We start from the raw sequence: 22,695 nt of genomic DNA on the forward strand, positions 1-22,695 counted from the left end.
ATTCTCTATTTCTTTATTTTAAAGTAAAAGATTCATTGTTTCATATATATGGTGTTCCAAAAGTCTTTAAAAAGCTTTAATGGGGGGCAGCTGGGTGGCTCAAAGGATTGAGAGTCAGACCCAGAGATGAAAGGTCTTGGGTTCAAATATAGCCTCAGACACTTCCCAGCTGTGTGACCTTGGGCAAGTCACTTAATCACCATTGCCTAGCCTTTACTGCTCTTCTGCCTTGGAGCCAATACACTCCAAGATGGAAGGTAAGGGTTTAAAAAAAAAACACGTAAATACCTTAAAACAGCACTAAGACTTTCAGAACACCCTATATAATCCTATATATATGTATGTATATATAAAACACATATATACTTTGTATGTGGGAACATTCTCTTATTTTAGTCTTCATTAAGTTTAGAATCAATAAAAACAAAAACCATAGAAAAAGTCACAATTGCAAGTTCTTATGCAGCTATAAAAAGTGATTAAACATTTTAAATAATTTTCTTAAACATTCATCTATTATTACATCTAATTATTATTCATCTAATTCATCTATTATTACTGCTGCATTTGAAATCAAACTTGCCCGCAAAGGGCAATTAAAGACCTAAAGATCATACTGGGAAGAGATGAAAACCTCTGTTAAGAGGGAAATCCTCTGGTCATGATCTGATCAAGTTCCCATTCTCCCTTCAATCTCTCTACATAAAAATAATGCCTTCCTGTTTTTCAAAGCATCAGCGTTATTTAAGTAACAAAAGTATTAAAGAGAACAGAAGAAAAAAGTACTGTTCAAGAAGAAAGCATTAGAAGTATCCTGGGCAAATCATTTTTCCTGGGTCTCAGTGTCTTCTAGCTTTTTTTTTTTCCTGTCAATAAATTTGTTTCAACGAGAAACAAAGTCTGCAAGACTACAATACCAGGAACTATCCTGGTCTCTGCCTTCTACACTCCCCCAAGGAAGGAACTGCTTTTAGACCCAACTTGGGAGGAAGGTCAATTTTGAAATCACTTGTTAGCCTACATCTTCTCAGAAGACAGCAGTCTGGGGTCCTAGAGTCTCAGTTTTCACACTTCTTGGAAAAGTCAACCACATGAAAACAAAAACACATGCCACAACTTCAAATCCTTTTTAGTTTAGGCATAAGGGCTGGGAGCGTTTGATTGAGAAGATTGCTCTATAAGATATATTTTTTAAACCCTTACCTTCTATTTTAGAATCAGTACTTTCAAGGCAGAAGAGCAGTTAAGGGCTAGACAATAGAATAAATGGCTTACCCAGGGTCATGCAGCTAGGAAATGTTGATGTACAGATTTGAACCCAGGACCTCCTATCTCTGGTTCGGGCTCTCAATCCACTGAGCCACCTAACTGCCCTCTATCCACAGGACTTTTTTTTTTAAACCCTTACCTTCCATCTTAGAATCAATACTGGGTATTGGTTTTAGGGCAGAAGAGTGGTAAGGGCTAGGTAGTGGGGGTAAAGTGACTTGCCCAGAGTCACACAGCTAGGAAGTTGTCTGAGGTCAAAGTTGAATCCAAGACTTCCTGTCTCTAGGCCTGACTCTCAATCTACTGAGCCACCCAGCTGCCCTCTATCCACAGGAACTTTAACAGCTACCTGAATGACCTGTGTGTGCACCACTTGGGCTGGGCTGCAGCTCTAACAAAATAACTGGAAATGAGTCGACTGGTCCCACATTATCTTGATGATCTCACTCTAACATACTTTGCTCCTCTCTAGAGGAATAGAACCTTAATTATGACCAGATAAAGTATGTATCAGTTGGCTTTGGTTTTTTATTTGTTACAAGGGAAATTTAAAATTTTATTCGGAATGACATTTAAAAAATTTTTGTAAGTCAAGGACTATAACCCCTTGCCAAGAAAGTGCCAGTAGCAGCAGCAATGGAAAGCAGATGGCTGTTTTAGAGGCAGTCATCCAGTTCAGTACTAGGAGAGCAACCCAGCCCCTTGAGCCTTAATGAGAGAGGTATGCATTTTCCAAAGACAGCAAATAATGTAGCACAGACCTAAAAGGCCTGTAAACAGTGGAGACAGAAGATTAAAATGGCTACTATATCACTTGCTTATTGATCCTATTTACAAGTAGCTGCTTTTGTCCTGTAGCTGCTTAAATCATGGTTCTTTGTCTGGGAACTTAATTTAGAATTCAGCTGGTCTATAATAGGTTAAGTTTAGAAATCCAGCTCTCCTACTAGCCACTGATCTGTTCTTGCCCCAAGAAATTTTCCAACTTTGGGGAATGTGTGAGAAAGAAAGGGAGTCAGACCTGATATCTTTAAGCTACCAAGCTTTCTTTCAAGGATGTTGGGTTTATTAACCAAAAGTCTAGGTCAGTATCTTCACCTGGACTCCAACAATGAGGTTATTGCTGCCCCTATTAGCAAACTTCCAACCAATCATGTTGTTCCCTGTGCCTCAGTTCTGGACATTATTCTACCTACCCCATTCTCTTCTTTGTTCTGTACTCCTCAGAGGCTATTAAAAGGAAGCTGTGTGCTTGCTCAGGATTTGTAAAATAAATGGAGGCAAGCCACTGATGCATTTCTGCTAATAAATGCTATCCTGCTTGGAGATCTGCCTTGGTTTACTTTTTTGTTCAGACTTAAAGGCTATAGGAGCAATGAAACAATTTTTAAAATGGAGCGATGACCATGAAGGGAGAAGGAGGAACTGGTGGGATATGGAAGTAGTCACAAATAACAAAAGAAGGGCTAGAACTAGAGTTACAAGACCCAAATCCATGAGAAGGAAGAAATCTGAACCGTGTCCATCACTGATTCAGTGAGTCACATGGCCTGTGCAGGTCCAGAGGAGTGAATCAACTCTCTGTAACTCCAAGTTATTGGTACACTTGGGGAACTTCAACTCTAGGATTATATTGTAAGTCTGAAACAGTTATACCAATTCCTAAGAAAGTGGAGCCTATCAGAAAGGTAAATTACCTAACTTCCTAGCAACCCTAAATTGGGTTCCTCACAGCAGGGAATTCTAAGCTTGAAATAAATACATAGGTTCTTGAACAAGGTGGAATCTACCCGCAGAAAGAAATTTTTTCATAATTCTCTATAGTCTTTGTTATGTATAATGAACTTTTTTCTACATTTTGTGCTTTGTCAGTTTGATCCTTAGAAAGGAATTTAGAACACTTAGATGGGAATCAAAAGCAAGCCCAATTCAATATTGAATATGTATTTGGAATGGATGGGATGGGATGAGATGTCATGGGGATGAGATGGAATGGGATGGTTCATAAGATTACCCTTAGTCAATGAAATCCCAGGATTTGAGCTCTGATTGATGGGTTATACAATACTAAGGCAATGTGGAATGAATGGAGATCTACTTTAGGTTACTGAGCTTTATACAAGAGATTATATCTCGGGGTAAGTGACCTCAGTAAGACAGTCTACGATAAACCCAAAGATCCCAGCTTTGGGGACAAAAATCCATTATTTGACAAAATTGCTGGGAAAATTGGAAAACAGTATGGGAGAGATTAGATTTAGATCAATATCTCACACCCTATACCAAGATAAACTCAGAATGGGTGAATGATTTGAACATAAAGAAGGAAACAATAAGTAAATTAGATGAACACAGAATAGTACACTTGTCAGATCTTTGGGAAATGAAAGATTTTAATACCAAGCAAGAGTTAAAAAAATTATAAAATGTAAAATAAATAATTTTGATTACACTAAATTAAAAAGGTTTTGTACAAACAAAACCAATGCAATCAAAATTAGAAGGGAAGCAACAAACTGGGGGGAAAAAATCTTCATAACAAAAACCTCTGACAAAGGTCTAATCACTCAAATTTATAAGGAACTTAATCAATTGTACAAAAAAATCAAGCTATCCCTCAGGTGATAAATGGGCAAGGGACATGAATAGGCAATTTTCAGTTAAAGAAATCAAAACTATTAATAAGCACATGAAAAAATGTTCTAAATTTCTTATAATCAGAGAAATGCACATCAAAACAACTATGAGGTATCACTTCACATCTAGCAGACTGGCTAACGTGACAGCAAAGGAAAGTAATGAATGTTGGAGGGGATGTGGCAAAACTGGGACATTAAGGCATTGCTGGTGGAGTTGTGAACTGATCCAACCATTCTGGAAGGCAATTTGTAACAATGCTCAAAGGATAATAAAAGCCTGTCTGCCCTTTGATCCAGCCATAGCACTGCTGGGTTTGTACCCCAAATAGGTAATAAGGAAAAAGACATGTACAAGAATATTCATAGCTGTGCTCTTTGTGGTGGCAAAAAATTGGAAAATGGGGAATGGCTGAACAAACTGCGGTGTACGTTGGTGATGGAATACTATTGTGCTCAAAGGAATAATAACCTGGAGGAATTCCATGTGAACTGGAATGACCTCCAGGAATTGATGCAGAGTGAGAGGAGCAGAACCAGGAGAACATTGTACACAGAGACTGACACACTGTGGTACAATCAAATGTAATGGACTTCTCTACTAGTAACAATGCAATGATCTAGAACTATTCGGAGGGTCATATGAGAAAGAACACTATCCACATCCAGAGGAAGAACCGTGGGAAAAGAAAAACAGAAGAAAAACAACTGCTTGATCACATGGGTCAGTGGGGCTATGACTGGGAAAATAGACTCTAAAAGATCACCCTAGTGCAAATATTAATAATAAAAAAATGGGTCTTGATCAATGGCACATGTTAAACCCAGTGGAATTGCACATCAGATACAGGAGGGAGTGGGGGAGGGGAGTGAAGGAACATGAGTCTTGTAAGCATGGAAAATTATTCTAAATCATCTAATTAAATAAAATTTAAAAATAAATAAATAACATTTTTTAAACGAGATTATATCTCTACTACTAGAATGATCTGTCCCATCGAAAATCTGTGACTATTTTGTTTGATTCCTCTTATAATTATTCTAACTTGGATTATAGTTAGGAATGTAACTGTCCTATACCCATACTAGGTTACAAGCAAGGGCTGGGTTCTTTTTCATTTGGTATCCCTAGTGTCTCACACAAAGTAAGTGCTTTAAAATATATATTTATAATAGATCTTGATCAATGACATATGTAAAACTGAGTGGAATTGTGCATTGGCTATGGGGGGAGGGGAGAGAAAGAACAAATCATGGAACCATGGAACAATTTTCTTAATCAATTAAATACATTTTTAAAAAATTTTAAATGTATTTATATTTATATAAATTTGATATTTTAAATTTATGTCATGTATTAATAAATAATTGTTTAATTAGTCTCCAAATGAGATCAACTACCATTTCACAGAATGTCAAGAGCTAGAAAGAAATTAAATGATAATAGATATGCCTTCTATACCATCCTTGACAAGTGGTCTTCCAGGCCTAGTTTGAAGACCTCAATTGATGGAGGACCCATTATTTCCTCATTTAACTAATTCTACTTTTTAGGTATAAGGAAGTTTTTAATTTAATTAAGTCAAAATCTCTCTACTTCTTTTTATCTTCTACCTATTTTTCCTACTTCTAACCTCTGAGGTCAAGCAAAACAAGTCTAATATTATCCTTATCCACATAACAGCCTTTTAAATACTCAAAGAGAACCATCATACATCCCTAAATCCTCTCTTATACAGGATAACGAGCATTCCAATCCTCATATGGCATAGCCTTCATTCCTCTCATCACTTTGGTCATCCTCCTCTGAACATACCAAAATCTACCCTAAACATGAACTAAGCACAATATTCCAGTTATAATCTGACCAGAAAAGAGCACATCCCTGCCCCCTCCCTTCTGGACACTCTGCATCTAGTAATTCTATTAAAGTTTCTATAATTGTAGTCTAATGCCATTTTAGTTTTTTAATGGCCTTATCACCCTGTTGACTTACATTGCAGTTGTAAACCACTAATTTCTTCTTCATAGAAATTATGGTCTGACCATATATCCCCATTCTTGTGGTTGTGCAGTGGATTTTCTGAACCAAAGTATCGAATCCATCCTGAACAACTTCACTATTAAATATTTACAGGATAGCTATATAAAGGGTATACTTTTTCTTTTAACACTCTTTAAAAAGCTATGTACAGGAAGAGGCTTCAGTTACAATTTCACATAAGTCAGAACATCACTGGGCATTTTAATGCATTAATCAGAAATGTTCTTTTCCAAGAGAAGAGAGGAAAAAAAATCTTCCACCTTGCCAACAGTCTATGGAAAAAAAAATAGTGCTAAAACCATGTATTTCCAAGCCCTGCAGCCTGGTATACTTCACAATAGGGCCTATGTTGTCCCTCCAAACAGGAAGGGCAGCAGCCAGTTACATTCCTTAAAAGCAGCTGTTGTGAAGATGGAAACCAAGCAGTCATCCCAAATAACAACTCAGTCTTCTCTGATCACTCCTCCAACATCTTCAGGAGGCAAGAATGGTCAGAGGGAATGGCAGCTGTGGCCAACAGGGAAGGGAAGCCTTCCCTCTTATAAATTAATAAACAGCAGAATGACCTGAGTGTGGAGAAAAATCTACATTGGAAAAAAAAAGCTCTGAAAAAAGCAAAGAGTAGCTTCAAATTGCAAAAATTCTAAAGCTTCATTTAATTGCTAACACTACAATAAAATGTGGCAGTGTTTGATAGAGCAGTTATAGTATTAAGACAGATGGATGAGTAAATGGCCCACTCTTTCCTTAATTTAACATTATTGCATCCCAGTGATGTGTCTCCTGCAGAGGGCTGAATGCTAGCACCTCAGCTAAGCAACAACCCACAGAATCTGACTAAGGTAAATGTTCAAGGTGGACCAGTTGGGCAAAAACAAACAGTAATATGTGCTGTTTATAAATAACACTTTAGAGGGCCTCACTTGTCTTATTTGATTTCATCCTCACAGACACCCAGTGGGGAAGGGAGTGTAAGTATTATAAGCCCCACTTTACAGAGGAAGAAATAGAGCTCAGAGAAAAGTGACTTGCCCAAAGCAAATCACACAAAGCAAGACAAGTGTTCCTTGGCTCCAACTCCTGTGTTCTTCCCACTATAGCAGGCTGAGGAACAAAAAGAAAAACCCTAATTTTTTTCCTCCGAGAGAAAGGGGATACCCACCCCAGTTACCTTACCCATACATGATTTTTTTCCTACGCTGAAACAGATGGCTAGCTTGAAAGGACACAGCAGGACTTAACTGCCTGCTGTTTACCAGCTTCAGAGGGCCCATCAAGAACCTGAAAGGCTATGGGGGATAAGAGATTATGCTAATGTAAACTCTGGTTATTATTATGGTTGCTTGAAAGGAAAATGTAAGCTGTTTTGGGTAATAAAAATAATACTTAGCATTTCAAATAGCTCTCTTGGAACTCTCCAGGTGCTTTAAAGTACAGATATATTCAATAACCCAGATGAGCTCACCTCATTCAGAGCTCACCAAATAAGGCTGATCAATGGGCTAAAATTCAAGGGATGATTGTTCTCAGGAGGCCAACCAAGCCTGGAGTCGGAAAGGATGGGCAGCTACCTAGGTTATCTCTCTCTTGGTTCTCTTCTCATGTGCCCAGCCTCCAGTGAAAAGTGAGCATCCTTCCCCACCACCAGTCCCATGCCCCCCACTCCCAAGAAGTGCCTTGCCTGAGGGACAGCAAAATAACTGCAGTTTTTTCCTGCTTCTTACCATGCAACCATCCCCACCAAGTAGAAAAATTAAGACCTTTGAGGATTCAAGTTTACAGGTACTGTTGTTTTGTAAAAAAAAAAAAAAAGAAAGAAAGCTGATAAGTCTTTGAACTTTCCCTTGAGGAAACTAGATGGTACAGTATAGATAGTGCTAGGATTGACATTAGAAAGACCTGTAGCCAAATGCTGCTTCACACACTCACAAGCTAACATTTAGGTAGTATTTAGCTATCTGTGTGACCCTGCAAAGTCATTTAACCTTTTTGAGACTCAGTTGACTCATTTGTAAAATGCCAATAATTAACAGCACCTATCTCACAAGACTATCTTGAGAAACAAAGGAGTTATATAGCATAGTTAATTGTTTAGTCATGTTTGACTCTTCATGATCCCATTTGGAGTTTTGTTTTTTGTTTGTTTTGCAAAGATACTAGAATGGTTTGCCATTGCCTTCTCCAGTTCTTTTTATAGGTGAAGAAATGGAAGCAAAGAGAGTTAAGTGACTTGCCCAGGTAAGTGTCTGAGATGAGATTTAAACACAGGAAGATAAGTCTTCCTGACTCAAGGCTTGATGATCTCTCCACTGTGCCACCTTGCTGCCCTAATACAGGTAAGGGGCTTTGCAAATAACACAGCCCCATATAAATGCTAGTTACAGTTATTATTATTTGGACTTGGGATCTTAATACCAGATATTTCTTTCACTGTCCAAATCCAAATGTGTTTGCTGACACACTACATATTAAACTCCCATTTCCCTCATGGCAAACCCAGTTTCCTACTAACAGCACCTCAACTAAACTTTTCCAAAACAGAACCTGAAGACTCCAGAAATTCAATTCCTATCCTTTTTAAATGAATGGGATGTTCTGCTCTGGCCTGAAATATCAGCTGTATAAGGATTACATGGCCTGATATCTTCTGGGAAGTCTTGTAAAGGGATTGTGGTCAAGAACCAGAGGTCTGCTGGTAAATGTTCAGCAGTCAGCTCTCTGTGGAAATAAATGTACCCATCACACACTTTCAAGTTCAATCTGCATTATTAATATTTTCTTCATCACTTTCTTAAGTCTGAACAATCATCAAAACAATAAATCAGATCCCTGTTTTAACAGTAAGGTGGTGAGACCCTGCTAGAAATAAGTCCAGCACACCACTAACCCTTTACAGAACAAACATACTAGATATATTCAGGCTTTATGTCAGAAGAACCTTTCCAGATAATCCAAGCTATCTAAGTGAGACAGGCTCCCTTCCCACCAGCCATATCTTGAAGCAAAGACTGATTGCTCACATGTCCCATGGCATAAGCCTCCTTCCCAGCTGAGGCTGGACAAGGATAACCACTGAGGTCCCTTCCAACTCTGTGGTTCTGTGATTGAAGGTAAGGGCAAAGATTATTTTCAAGATGTTGCATTTCTCTGCAAGATTAAGGACATATGCAAACATCCATGCAAAGAGATGTCCATATCCTGAAGCCCAGAAACCAGACTCCTCTAAAGTCTTTCAGAATCGAGAGTGACCGCTGAGACTATGAGAAGGCAATGCTAATGGAGCCCAGGGATCAAAAGGTTCTACCAACCCAGAAAGACTTTAAATATGGGCTGGTCAGCAGAGAGGATCCACCTACCTAATTCAAAGCAACTCATCACCCAAAGGTGGGCCATCATGTTTTTGTCCACAGCAGCTCATAAATACCATCTAGTAAAGCAAAGGGTTGTGATCGGTGATGACAAAGGGAGTGCAGACATCAGTAAAATCACAGAATTGTAAAGTATTAAAGCAAGAATCTTCCAAAAGTAAAGGGCTAGCAAAGCCTAATGGGGTGGTTTACTACAAGATGAAGCCACTGTGCTTCTCACACGGCTCAGTGTTTTACATTGCTGATTATTAGCTATCTGACATTCATAAAAGTGCTTTGCACATGCTGTCTCATGTGATCCTCCCATTAACTCTGTAAGACAAGGGCTGCTATATCCCCAAGGGGAAACAGAGGCTCAGAGGGTTAAATTACTTATCTAAGGTCATGAAGCTAATAAGTTTCTGAGACAGGAACTAAACCCAATTCTTCCATAGTCCAGTTTCTACAATCCAAGCCATTCAACTATTATTTGGTCCTTGGGCTTTTACCACCAGTCTAAGCAGGGTAATGAAAAAAACTCAGTTCTGATGGCCCCATTTTAAATGCCAGGGGCAGCTGCCAACAGATAAGCTACTGGGACTAAAGTCAAGAAAACTTGAGTTCACATCTGACCTCAGACCTTACTAGCTGTGTGACGTTGAATAAGTCTATCTGCCTCAGTTTCTTCAACTGTAAAAATGGAGATTAAACATAGCACTTACCTCACAGGGTTGTGTGAGAATCAAATGAGATAATATATTTAAAGCACTTAGTGGAGGCAAGCCCATTAGGTAACAGACACTTAATAAAAGCATGTTCTTGGGGGAGTAGAAACACAGATGAAAAACAATTGTTTGATCACATGGGTTGATGGGGATATAATTGGGGGTGCAGACTCTAAATGATTGCCCTAGTGCAAATATTAATAATATGGAAATAGGTCTTGATCAATGACACATGTTAATCCTAGTGGAATTGCATGTTGGCCGTGGGAGGGAGTTGCGGGAGGGGAAGAAAAGAAAATGAATCTTGTAACCATAGGAAAATATTCTAAATTAATTAATTAAATAAAATTTTCCAAATTAAAAAATAAAATAGTTAATCTGACTTTATTAAATATTGAGTTGATATTTGCATCATTAAATCAATGATATTTCACATTAAAAAAATAAAAATACATGTTCTCCTTTCCCTTTCTCTCAAACCTTTCTACTCAATCACAACAAAACAAAACAAAAATCCATTAAATGCACTTGTACAATCATTATGTAACAATAATTTGCATTTTTGGCCAAATGAGAAGGGATAACAGTATTGATATATAATGGAACTTTTCTTCTACTTTTTCTCCCCTTCTTTGACATTTGTTAACATTTTCCCAAATGAATGAAATAAGAAGGCACCTGCATAATATAACAGAAAGAACACTAGATTTTGAGTCAAAAAGACCTGGGTTTGAATTCCAGCCCTGCCACTTAATATCTGTGTGACTCTGGATGAATTGTTTAACCTCTCTAAAGGTTAGAGTTCCTCATCTGTAAAATTAGTGCATTTGGACTAGAGTCCCTTCTAGGGCAGCTAGATGGCACAGAGGAGTGTGCCCAGGCTGAAATCAGTAATTCTCAACTTCATGAATTCAAATCTAACCTCAGCTGTGTGACCCTGGGCAAGTCACTTAACCCCCATTCCCTAATCCTTACTACTCTTCTGCCTTGGAACCAATACACAGTGTTGATTCTAAGATAGAAGGTAAGGATTATTTTAAAATTTTTTAATAAAAAATAAGAATAGAAGAAAACAAAATAAAGAAACTCCTTGTCTTCTGAGCATTTATATGCCTAATCAAGCTGATTTCAAGAGAAAAGGAACCTCCTTAATACTAACTGCCCCCTCCTTAAATACTAACTAAACTCATCCATGTTCCCCAGATGCCAACAGGAATTTCAATGCAAGGTTAGTTAGAGCCTTCTGAGATGAAGAATAAGACCCAGGAGCAGCAGCACAGGGAACTGTCATGAGCTGCCTGACATCTTGCCCATTCCAAACCCTCTGGAAAGCCTTCAGAAGAATTCCCCTCACGGGTAAAGCTGCCACAGTCAAGAACTTTCATAAGTTGTTTATATAATCACCTTTTTTTTTTAATCCTTACCTTCCATCTTAGAATCATTACCGTGTATTGGTTCCAAGGCAGAAGAGTGTTAAGGCCTAGGCAATGGGAGTTAAGTGACTTGCCCAGGGTCACACAGCTAGGAAGTATATATGGTCATATTTGAACCCAGGACCTCCCATCTCTAGGTATGGCTCCCAATCCACTGAGCCACCCAGCTGTCCCCTGCATAATCACTTTTACTCTACCCCCAATGAATCAACTAGATGGAGCAGAGATAGAGTTCACCAATCAATCAATCAACAAGTATCTCTTGAGCCCCTGCTATGAACCAGACACTATTGAGCCCTAGGACTACAAAGAAGAAAATAAAACATTCTCTGCTTTCAAAGACCAATTGGAATTGTCAAAAAATTGTAGTAACCAAAGGCTAGAGAACATGGCAGATATAAACACTTTCTAATACCTTTTCCTCAGCTTTCCAAAGCAACTTAGTAAAGGAAGATTTCCTGTCTATTATCATCTCTGGGTTACATAAGACATTTGGGATACACACAAATAATACCACTGTTTGTCATTTATTTTTTATGTCACAGAGGATATTTTGAAACACAATTTCCTTCTCTTATAGTGTGTTTTCTTTTTTGTTTTTTTAAGCCTTATCTTCTGTCTTAGAATTGATACTGTATATTGTTTTCAAGGCAGAAGAGCAGTAAGAGCTAGGCAATCAGATCACACAGCTAAAAAGTATCCAAGGTCACATTTGAACCCAAGACCTGGGGTCTCCAGGCTTGGCTCTCAATCCACTTTGCCAGTTGCCCCTCTCTTAAGATTTTTATTCCAAGGTGGTTTAGGTAAATTGCCGGTTCACAGAGAGATAGAACAGATAACTTCTTTGGGTTCCTGCCACCAAAATCTAATCAAGTTTCTCCCACAAAACAAAAACAATGCTGAGTGATTCAGCGTGTGATTTTTTTTTTAATGGCTTAGGCCTCACCATCACCCAGAAACCTCATCATAAAAAATGTCTTTTTTTATCATAGCATCATCATAACAAAGAACTGCCTCTTGCTGTCATGGAAAATTAAAAATACTGCCGGGGGTTTGCTGCTCTAATATAAAACAATTTTCAGAGATCTCCAAAACAACATAAGGATGAAAAAGGAAAAGGAAATGATGGTGAGAATAAAATAACCTAGAGAATTGCCATTTTTGAATAATTCTAAGTAAAGAAAAAAAAAACAGTGTTCACTGACACTCAGTTCCTTAGCCCAGCCATAGTAACATCTGAAAGGACAAAGCATTTTACTCTATCCACTCAGAGATGGCACGAAGTAGTATACACAGCCTCAGAATGTACTCAGAAACATCCTTCTGTTCCTGGAATTCAGAAGGGAAAAAACATGGAATCTCCAAAGAATAAGCATAAAGAAAAGGTTGTTCAGGAAGATGGAGAAAAACACCCACATAATCTATACGGTTAGTTCAGTGAGTCTAGTCAGATCAATAGAGTACTGTTTTATCTCAAAATCCCTTCAAGGTACAACAGGCCACATGATCAAAGAATCACAAAATCCCACAATTGGAAAGGATTTCAGGTCATCTAGTCCCACCCCAACATGAAACACAAATCCCCACTCTAATGCCCCTGACAAACTAGGCTCAGCTTGAAGACTTCTAGTGATGGATAACTCACTCCCTTTCAGAATAATGCATTCCATTTTGGGATGACTCTTGTTAGAAAGTTCTTCCTTCTATACTGGGTTGAAACATGCCTGCCTATAGGTCTGCCCTAGGGAGCCAAGCAGAATGAATGCGATCTCTCTCCTTCACTAGGGAAAGATCCCTTGTGCACTACATAAGGTAGGCATGTGAAAACATCAGCAGACCCTGAGATCTGTGATGTCCATATGGCTGAGGGTCCACTGAGGTCTAAGCTGATGAATTACATGAAATTCTCTGCCCCTAGCAGACTCTGTTAGGGTGGGAGTGGAGGTAGAATGGGGAGAACCTCATATGCACAGAACATGCACAGATGTACCTGGTAAGGTAAGTCGGCCATCCTTAAATAAGTTTCCATTTTCAAACAGAAAGGAGACAAACTGGGGACACCATTGTTTGGCCTTGAGAACTGATGCAAAATAATAGCATCTTTGGAGTCAACCTCTTGCTCTTTCCTGTCAAAACCAGAACAGAAATAAAAAAAAAACAACAACAATAGAACACGTGTTATACATTCAGCAAACTGAGTGCATGAGAAAGAAACTACTAAGGCACAGCTCTCTAAAGAGATAGCAGATCTATTTTATTCTTCCATTCTTGACTGACTCTAAAGCACTTAACTTACAGAAAGGAAGCTTAGCCAATAAATCAGAAAAGATCAGGAAACTTTGCAAGTTCTCACTAATAGGCAGTGATTTTAGGGCTTAGGGAAAAAAATTCAAACTTCTTAGCATAAGTGGAGATAGACGATATGATGAAAGGGAAGAGTATGATGATTATCTTTATATATAGCGCTTTAGTATTTGTAAAATGGTTTATGTATATCATCTCATGTGATCCTCACACCAGACCTGTAAGGTAAGAATGACAGAAAATGTGTAAAACTCATTTTACAAGTGAAGAAATCTGAGTTCTGAAAAGTGGTTAAGTGACTTGTCCATGATCATCACACAACTACTATCAAAAGTCAAAGATTTAAACTCAGGTCTCTGTGACTCCAAATCAGATGTCTCTCCTCAGAGATAAATATGCCTTATGAGTAAGAAAAGAACTTTCCATAATAAATCCATTTCATCCACTATGGCAGCAGTTCTCAACCTCTCAATTTGTAGCAATGAGAATACATAATGCATATCAGGTATTTACATTCCGAATCATAACTGTAGCAAAATTACAGTTTTGAAGTAGCCACCAAAATAATTTTTTGGTTTGGGGTCACTGCAACATGAGGAACTGTATTGCGGGGTCATGGCATTAGAAAGGTTAAGAACCACTGCACTATGGATTGTTTCTTCTGTCAAAGCCAAGTTAAATGGGACTGAAATATTCAATTCATTATTGATCATCTATAAAATCAGATCATAGAGTGGGCATCTGGGTGGCTCAGTGGATAGAAAGTTAGGCTCAGAGATAGGAGGTCATGAGTTCAAATCTGACCTTAGACACTTCCTAGCTGTGTGACCCTGGATAAGTCCCTTAACACTCATTGCCTAGCCCTTACCACTCCTCTGCCTTGGAACCAATACATAGTATTGATTCTAAGACAGAAGGTAAGGGTTAAAAAAATAAACATACATACACATCATGCATGGAGATTGAGAATTAAGTTATTTCTACCTATGCCACCAAAATTGTTTTCAGGGAACTAGCTCAACTTAGTGATTTAGTACCATGAAGATTGATCGTCTCACCTTCCCTTTGCTCCCAATATCAGCTGCTTTAGTAATGTCCCATTCCCTCAGTCCTGGTGTCTCTGTCTTTTCTCCTCATCCCAGGAAACCTATCAAAACCCTTTCCTTCCATTATGCCTCATTCCCATCCTCTGGCCTCATTTTGTTTTTCATCTCAGCTACCCTCTTTTGGAAAGTAGCAAATTGCTCATTGATATCTGTGGAGCACAGGCTACTGATCACAAGAGAAAAGGCATCCTGACCCTAAGTATTCCAGCCTCTCTCTCATAAAATCCCCTTCAGATCCCTCACTACTCCATTCATTTCAGAAACTGAATTGAATTGCCATAAATTTTTTCCAATCCAAACAACGGAATTTACTGATTTGGGGTTTCTCTTTGAATGTCTCCTAGTTCTAGTTTATTTATTTGTCACTCTGATTTGGGGTAGTGTGAGTCAATAAACCCCTTGGCACTCTCCTTAAGCTGAGTACTTAAAAACAGCAATAGACCCCCAAGACTATGATCATCTGGTTAAAAGTGGACCATAGACCTTTGAGGTTCCATTATTCATTAAGCATGTGCTTGACATTTTTGATAAGTGAAATGAAATAAATGCTCTGCTGCTACTCTAGAAGTGAATCCTAACCTTGCCAAGGAACAGATGTTTGACCTCAGGAAAATTATTTGACCACTTCAGATCTCAGTTTCCTCATCTGTAATCAGCCCAATGTTTATAAATACATACCTACCAAGGTTGTTAGAAGACACCCAGAGCATTACATTTGGAAGGGACCTTAGAGATCATCTACTCTGCCTCCCTCATTTAATAGATGAGGAGCCAGAAAGGAAAGATGGTTGGCCTGATGTCACACATTTAGTTTGTGGCAAAGCTAAGAATGGGGCAGATGGGTGGCAAAGGGGATAGAGTGCCAGGCCTGGAGTCAGGAAGACTCATCTTCCCAAGTTCAAATCCAGCCTCAGACACTTACTAGCTGTGTAACCAGTGGCAAGTCACTTCACCCTGTTTGCCTCAGTTTTCTCATCTGTCAAATGAACTGGAGAAGGAAATGGCAAATTGCTCAAATATCTTAGCCAAGAAAATGTCAAAAGGAGTCAGATGACTGAAAAAACAACTGAAGAACAATAAACAAGCCAAGAATAGCACTCAGGCCTCCTGACTCCCAGACCTATGCTCTTTTCACTGAGCTCTGTTCTTCAAGATAATGCAAGCAAAGGCTTGCTTTGTAACCTCAAAGTGCTATATAAAATCAACAAATCCAATAAACATTTACTAAGTGCCCTGCACAAAAATATAAATAATGGGAGAATTATTTGTTATACTTACTGAAAGGCATTGCCTTCTTCCTTAATAGGCTTCATCTATATTCAAAATTATTCCATGTAAAGTAAATGCAAGTTTGTTTGTTTGTTTGTTTTAATTTATAACAATAGTCACTAAGGGCACAGATATCAAGGGAAGAAGATCACAGTTTCAAAATGTTTGCATTTTCAATTAATGGCCACAAAACTGAGTGAAGTGTGTTGCATGTTAAGCTTTACTGGTTAAAAGAATGGAAATAGGTTTTTCTTTCAGGAAATCATAATGTTTTTTCATTGAGATGAGAATGTTTTATAGGTTAAGATACTAGCAAAGAAAGGGTTTGCATAGGCTCTGTTTACAAAGCACAAAGATAAATGGGGGCCAATTATCTAGTTACCTAGTATAGAGCAAGCTGGACACCAATTGGGGTACTTTTAATTCAGCATGAAACAGAAGTGAAAGTCCTTTAAGAAGTGTGTACCTCCATATAAAGACTGTACCTAATGTTGCATGTTAGATACATAATAGTTAGTAAATGCTTGTGATTGATTGATTGGACTCACATACATTTTTTCTACAATTTACTGCTAGGTGATACAGTGGACCAAACACTGAATTTGGAATCAGAAAGACTTGAGTTCAAATCCCACCACAAACATATATCAGCTATGTGACTCTGGGTGAGTAACTCAACCTCAGTTTCCTCAACTGTCAAATGGGGATGATAATAATAATAGCATCTACTTCACAGGGTTGTTATGAGGCTCAAATAAAATTAAGCATTTTACAAACTTTAAAGCACCATGTAAATACTAGTTTTTTTTTATTAGTAGGTAATTCAGACTTTTTGCTTATTTTCCTGATAACTGAAACTATATATAGTTATATTTCCAAAGTTTAGCCTAAGCCCAGCTTAAATAAAGTGGCAAAATTTGACTTTGGTATCACTCTATTTTCCTTTTAATACATTCCTTCTCCTTTTCAGGTACTTTTTGCCAGATATTCAGTGAAGGTAGCATGGTGCCAGAGAAAAAGCACAGGTTCTAGAAACAGAGGACACGGGTTTGTATCCTGCCTTTAGTATCTGTCCGACTAGAGCAGGTCACTTAATCTGCCTAAACCTGAATTTTCGGATTTGAAAAATGAGGATGGGGAAAGAGACTAGATAGCCTGTGGGATCATTTCCAGCTCCAGATTTAGGCTACCCAGGGGACATTAGGTACCCCACCTGGTTCTGCCTTCTAGGGATAGCACCCTATTATCGGAACCTTTCCTTTCATATTTCTCCCATCAAAACTTTCTTCAGAACTTACCCTAATGACTAATGGTGGCCTGGGTTTTCAAAAGGGTATGCCAAAGAGGTGGAACTCCCTACTAAGCTAAGTGGTTCTAGTGATGGTCTGTCTATATGTGTTCCATTCATGGGCCAGCCACATTAATGTGTAGAGAAGGATGGCCAACAAGTGATAAAATCCATTCCCCAAAACAACTAATGAAAACCATCTCTAAAAGCATGGAGGACTTGTAATGTGCATCAGTGGAGGGATTCCTCAGCTAGATAGATCATTATAGTCCTTAAGTATGAATTGCTTAAATCATTCCAATAAATTAGTTTCAAATCTCTACTTTACATTGGTCAAGGCCTGAAACATCATTTCTTGGGTGAGCAAAAAAGTAGGTACAAACATAACCTATGGTGCTAAGAGAGTCAAATGTCTCTAAATAGCTCAAAGCAAGAAACTCTGAAGATGTGAAGATGATGATTTAAAATCCAAATCCTTTCCTTATAACTATTCTGTATAAGATTCCTGTCCTGCAAATCTAAATGAAAAATACAAACACAGAAAAGATCATAGCACATTCTCTTCCTCAAATGTGAGTGTTTCAGGTTTTTGTTTACTGTAAAGGTTATTTATAGGATTTCTGGAAGGCGAATGGGGAATTGGGAAATATAGGTAGTATAAAAACAAAAGATCAATAAAAAATTTTAAAGGTCATTAGAGAGCCTCTTTTGACACTGTATTGTGGAAGGCTTCCCTCCGCTGGAGGAAAAAAAAAAATATATATATATATATGATTCTCTTTATAGGTGTTTGCCAAAAGACATTTTAGTCCATTGAAGATGCTTTGGAGAAAATTGGCCAATGTAAATCTCGGTTACAGTGACCTTTCAGCAATGTAAGGAAGGCTTAAATACAGCACAATTTCCATCACGACTCTATGCACCTAATCTATGAACTGCTCCCACAGGACACCAGCCCCCACATCCTTACTCAAGATAAACACCTTCCTTTCCAGTTGGCTCCACCAGCAGTTAGCTGAAGCCACCATTTTCTGAGATGTTCCCATCTATCCTTGTAAACAAACTGCAGCAGCCTCGAGTACCATTTCTAGCACTTCCAGGTTTCCTGGTACAGGCAAACGCACACACATGTACCTATGTGGTGCCCTTAGTCTCAGATATTCTCAGTGCTCGCAAGGTTATTCAATTGCAAGTTGAAGCTGATAGTTCCAGTAGCCAGCCCCACATGGTGGTGAGTTGGAAACAAGGACGCTGCCCAGTTCTTTCTGCAGACAGCTCTAAACAGGTTAATACTGCATTATTGTCCGCGGCTGCCCAAACACATCTGCTCAAGCTTAAAAACAACCCTTCAAAGCCCCTACTACAATAGGAGCTGCTGAATTTGCAATCACAACCTCTCTGAAATTGAAGGAGGGACCCGATGCTACAAGAGGTAGGTTAAATTGAGAATACTCAAGGCTCAGATTCCAACACAGCCTTACAATCAAGTGCGGCAACCTGTTCTCATTTTGTTTACCGATTAAACAAATCCGTTGGCCTAATCCCATTACCCAAACCTAGGTCAATCTATATTTTAAATAAAATTAAAAACCCCAGTGTCCCGCTGTTATCTTTCCCAAGAACCACTGCCCTGGGCTATTTCTGCTAAAAACCAGTAAACGTTTGGATAGGTGGACGTCTCCTTAGTTCTTTCGACCGCCCAGCCTCCAAGAAACTCAAAAATTGCACCCCTGAAACATCCTCTAGGAGAACGAGCATTTCTGTGACCTGGCCTGGCTTTGGGAGGAGAAGAGAGGCTGGGACGGACTCAACTCTTAGCTGTTAGGGCAGCGCACCCCACCACCCCAAGTCAATAATCCCCGGACTGCTGCAGCCGCAGCAACAACAGTAACAACAGCAGCAGCAACAACAGTAGCAGCAGTAACAGCAACCACCACAGCCTACTCAGGGGCCTCTGCCAATCTCCCAGGGCTTGCAGTCTCCTCCGTCTCACCTAATGGCCAGGAGCTCGTGGAGCAGGTACGCCGCTGCAGCCAGCAGGGCTCCGCCAGTCAAGTACAGGGTTTTCTTCCACCAGGAATCCGAACCCAACCCTGCCATGATCCCTCCGTAATCCTGCAAAGGGAAAGCGACGATGTCCCCATAAAAGGTATAGGGCTCCTCGGATCCGGCCCACAAGCCGAAGGAGATGCTCTGGTTCCGGCTCAAATCCACCACACACGACCTGGACGAGGCAAAGCCAATCCCCCAGTGCATGCTGCGAGGCTGGCGCCCGGCGGCCTTCTGCTGGCCAGGGCGGTGTGCATGGGATAAGGAGGAGGAGGAAGAGGCGATGGAGGAGGGCTCCAAGCCCAGGCGTCAGGAGCGAGAGCGAGTTCAGCGAGCAACTGGCGCGGAGCGAAGTGGAGGAGCTGAAGGAGAAAAAGGAGGAGGAGGAAGAGGAAGAGGAGGGGAAACAGTAGCTGGAGCAGCAGCAGCAGCAGCAGCAGAACCTGGCTGGGGTTGTTCGGCCTCTTTCGATAGCAGCCGAAGCCGAAGCCGCAGCCACCACCGGCTCATACTCCTGCTCCTTCTCTTGGCCTTTCTTTGTGCCCAGAGGAGCTTGGGTGATGTCATTGCTCCACAGGGCAGGAAAATAGATGGGGAAGAAAATCACTTTCCTACCTGCCCCACCCCCACCCCCTCATTTCTCAAGTCCCTCCTTCTCTTCCTCCTCCGGCACCAAGCACCTCGGACCCAGACCAGGGAATCATCGGTCCGGCGGCGTCTAAATCTGGGGCTGAGCCCCTACAGTCCCAACAGTCCTATACATGGATTCTGCGCCTCTACGCGGCGTTCGCTGCGCGGCACGCCCGAAAAAAGATCTCTCTGGACTAGAGGGCTGGGGCAGGCTGGGAAGCCCGCTTGACAGTGAAAGAGCTTCCTCTCCGCATCCTCCTAGGAGGAACCAACAGTAAGCAAGAATCCTGCAAGGTCCCTCCACCCTCTCCAACCCTCGCTCTTCATCTTCCTCCCATGCCCTGACTTTTTTCTTAGATATTTGGGAAAGGTCACAAGCAGAGGGCACAACTCACCTCAAGCTAAGAGGGTACATGCGGATTCGCAGACCAGAACTGCTGGAGCTGGGGTAGGGGGCAGGGCTGGGAGGGGAGGACCCGGATTGATGTCTGGAATCAGATTAATTACCCACTAAGAACAGTTTAATGTTTGAACTGAAGAGAAAGTCGGTCGACTAACATTTTTTAAGAGTCTAGTAGGTGAGGGGAAATAAGAGAGGAGACAGAGAGAGAAAGGTTTAGGTCATGTGTTTCTTGGACCTGTTCTGACCACTTAAAAATAAATAAATGAAGGAACAAAAAATGAATGAATGAATGAATAAACAGATAGATAGATAGATAGATAGATAGATAGATAGATAGATAGATAGATAGATAGATAGATAGATAGATACTGAAAATTGAAAAGTTAGTCCTTGGCAAATATTGCTTCCTTTGAGATATTTGGGAGAGATTCACACCCCATATCTTTTGGTTTAGAAAAATCTCAGAATTTAAAGTTGCGAGGAAAACCAACAGTGTTTTTTAAGTGAATAAAACACCGTGCTGGGATTCATGAAGAGCAAAGATAGAAAGTTTTCAGTAAGGCAAGGTGAGCAATAAAAGAACAAACAGAAGTATAATACACAATAAAGCAATGATACCCAGACAAAGGGTGTGAGAAAATGGAGAGGCAATTCTCCTTGGAGACAAAAAGACCTGAGTTCAAGTCCTTAGTGTTTCTTGTCTTAGATGTGTTAACGTGGGGCAAGTCACTTTTACCTCTCAATGACCAAGTCAATTTTAAAACTATACAGTCACAGAGAAGGTGATGATCCTTAATTGATAGAAGAAAAGTCCACAATGGGAGTTCCCCATTCCAATGAAATCAGAGTTGTTACTGAGATAGAAAGGAAAGGTTACCCAAAAAAATTTCTAAACATATATGATAAGTGCAGTGCAAAACAAAATGTTACATGAAGTTTCTGGAGGTCATTACAGGCTAGGTGGGCTGGCATCAGATTGTAGATGCCCTTCAAAGACAAGGGAAGAAATTTGAATTTTATAGATCATGGATTTGGACTAGAATTGGAGCTTAGAGGTCATCAAATCCAGCCTGAATGATGATAAAACTGAGGCCTTGGAAGTTGAAAGTTGAAAGGATGTGTCCACATCATACAATAGGACATGGTGCCACCCAGCTCCTCAGATGCTAGATCCAATTCCAGGCTGACACTCTAGACATGAGTTAGAATGAACTCCAGTAAACAGCCTTTGATGATTTTTTAAAGCAGAGAAATGACATTATCAGACTCAAGTGTAAGAAGGATTTTTCTGGCAACATCATAAAGAATGAATTAGTTAGGCCCAGCTAATGGATATAGCACCAAGCCTGGAGTCAAGAAGGCCTAGGTTCAAATCTGACCTCAGATACTTCCTAGTTATATGACCCTAGGCAAGTCACTTAACTGTGTTCAATTAGCCCTTGCCTTTCTGTCTTAGAGCTGTACTAAGATAGAAGTTAAGGGTTTAGAGTGAGTGGGGGGAGAATGAATTAGAGAAAGAATTGGAGTAAGAAGGCTATTTCAATACTCCAAGTGAATGGGAATAGAAAACTATGTCGTGATGATGGCAGTGGGAATAGGCAATAATCTTATACTGATAGAGATTTGGTTAAGCACTTTCCTCACAATTCTTTAAGAGATTTCAGTTATTATTATTAATCTCATTTTATAAGAGAGAAGAGGAAGGCTTTGAAAGAATAGGTGAATTGCCTATCCCTACACAAAAAGTAAATCTCTGAGATAGATTGGCTTTCAATTCAGAACTCCTGACTCCAAGTATTCTCTCCCCTATATTAAGCTGCTTCTGGACAGGTGGTGCATTTGAGATGTGGCTGATGTGTAATCCACAGGACATGACAACTACTTGGATATAAGAAGTAAGAAAGGAGATTCAAAGTTAACTCCCAGATTATTCACCCTTCATGAATTGGGGTGCCACAAACAGAACTGGGAAACCAAAAGAAAAGTCAGGCTTAAGACAAAAGGGAATAAATTTGATTTCAGATATGCTATCAGGACAGGTGTAGTTGTTTTGTAGGGAACTACAGACAGTGAAGTAATCATTCAAATAATTTATTAAAAAACCTACTAAGTGTCAGACCCTGGCTAAGCACTAGGAATACAAAGGGAAGCAAAAGGTTAAAAAAAAAACTACAATCCTCACTGTCAAGGGA

General features: G+C 39.7%; 1 protein-coding gene across 1 annotated transcript in view; it reads right to left on the bottom strand.

The window, feature by feature from the left end:
- Positions 1–20,520, bottom strand: part of FAXC (failed axon connections homolog, metaxin like GST domain containing) — a 78,237-nt gene extending 57,717 nt beyond the window's left edge. The window contains exons 1-2 of the mRNA XM_003340471.4: positions 19,415–20,520; positions 13,445–13,580 (exon numbers count right to left, since the gene is read on the bottom strand). Of these exons, the coding sequence (XP_003340519.1) occupies positions 13,445–13,580; positions 19,415–19,677 (399 nt within the window). The 5' untranslated portion in view covers positions 19,678–20,520. The remainder of the gene's footprint in view (positions 1–13,444; positions 13,581–19,414) is intronic.
- Between the last annotated feature and the right edge of the window lie 2,175 nt (positions 20,521–22,695).

The sequence above is a fragment of the Monodelphis domestica genome, chromosome 2 (genome assembly GCF_027887165.1).
Source record: "Monodelphis domestica isolate mMonDom1 chromosome 2, mMonDom1.pri, whole genome shotgun sequence".
Taxonomy (NCBI): domain Eukaryota; kingdom Metazoa; phylum Chordata; class Mammalia; order Didelphimorphia; family Didelphidae; genus Monodelphis; species Monodelphis domestica.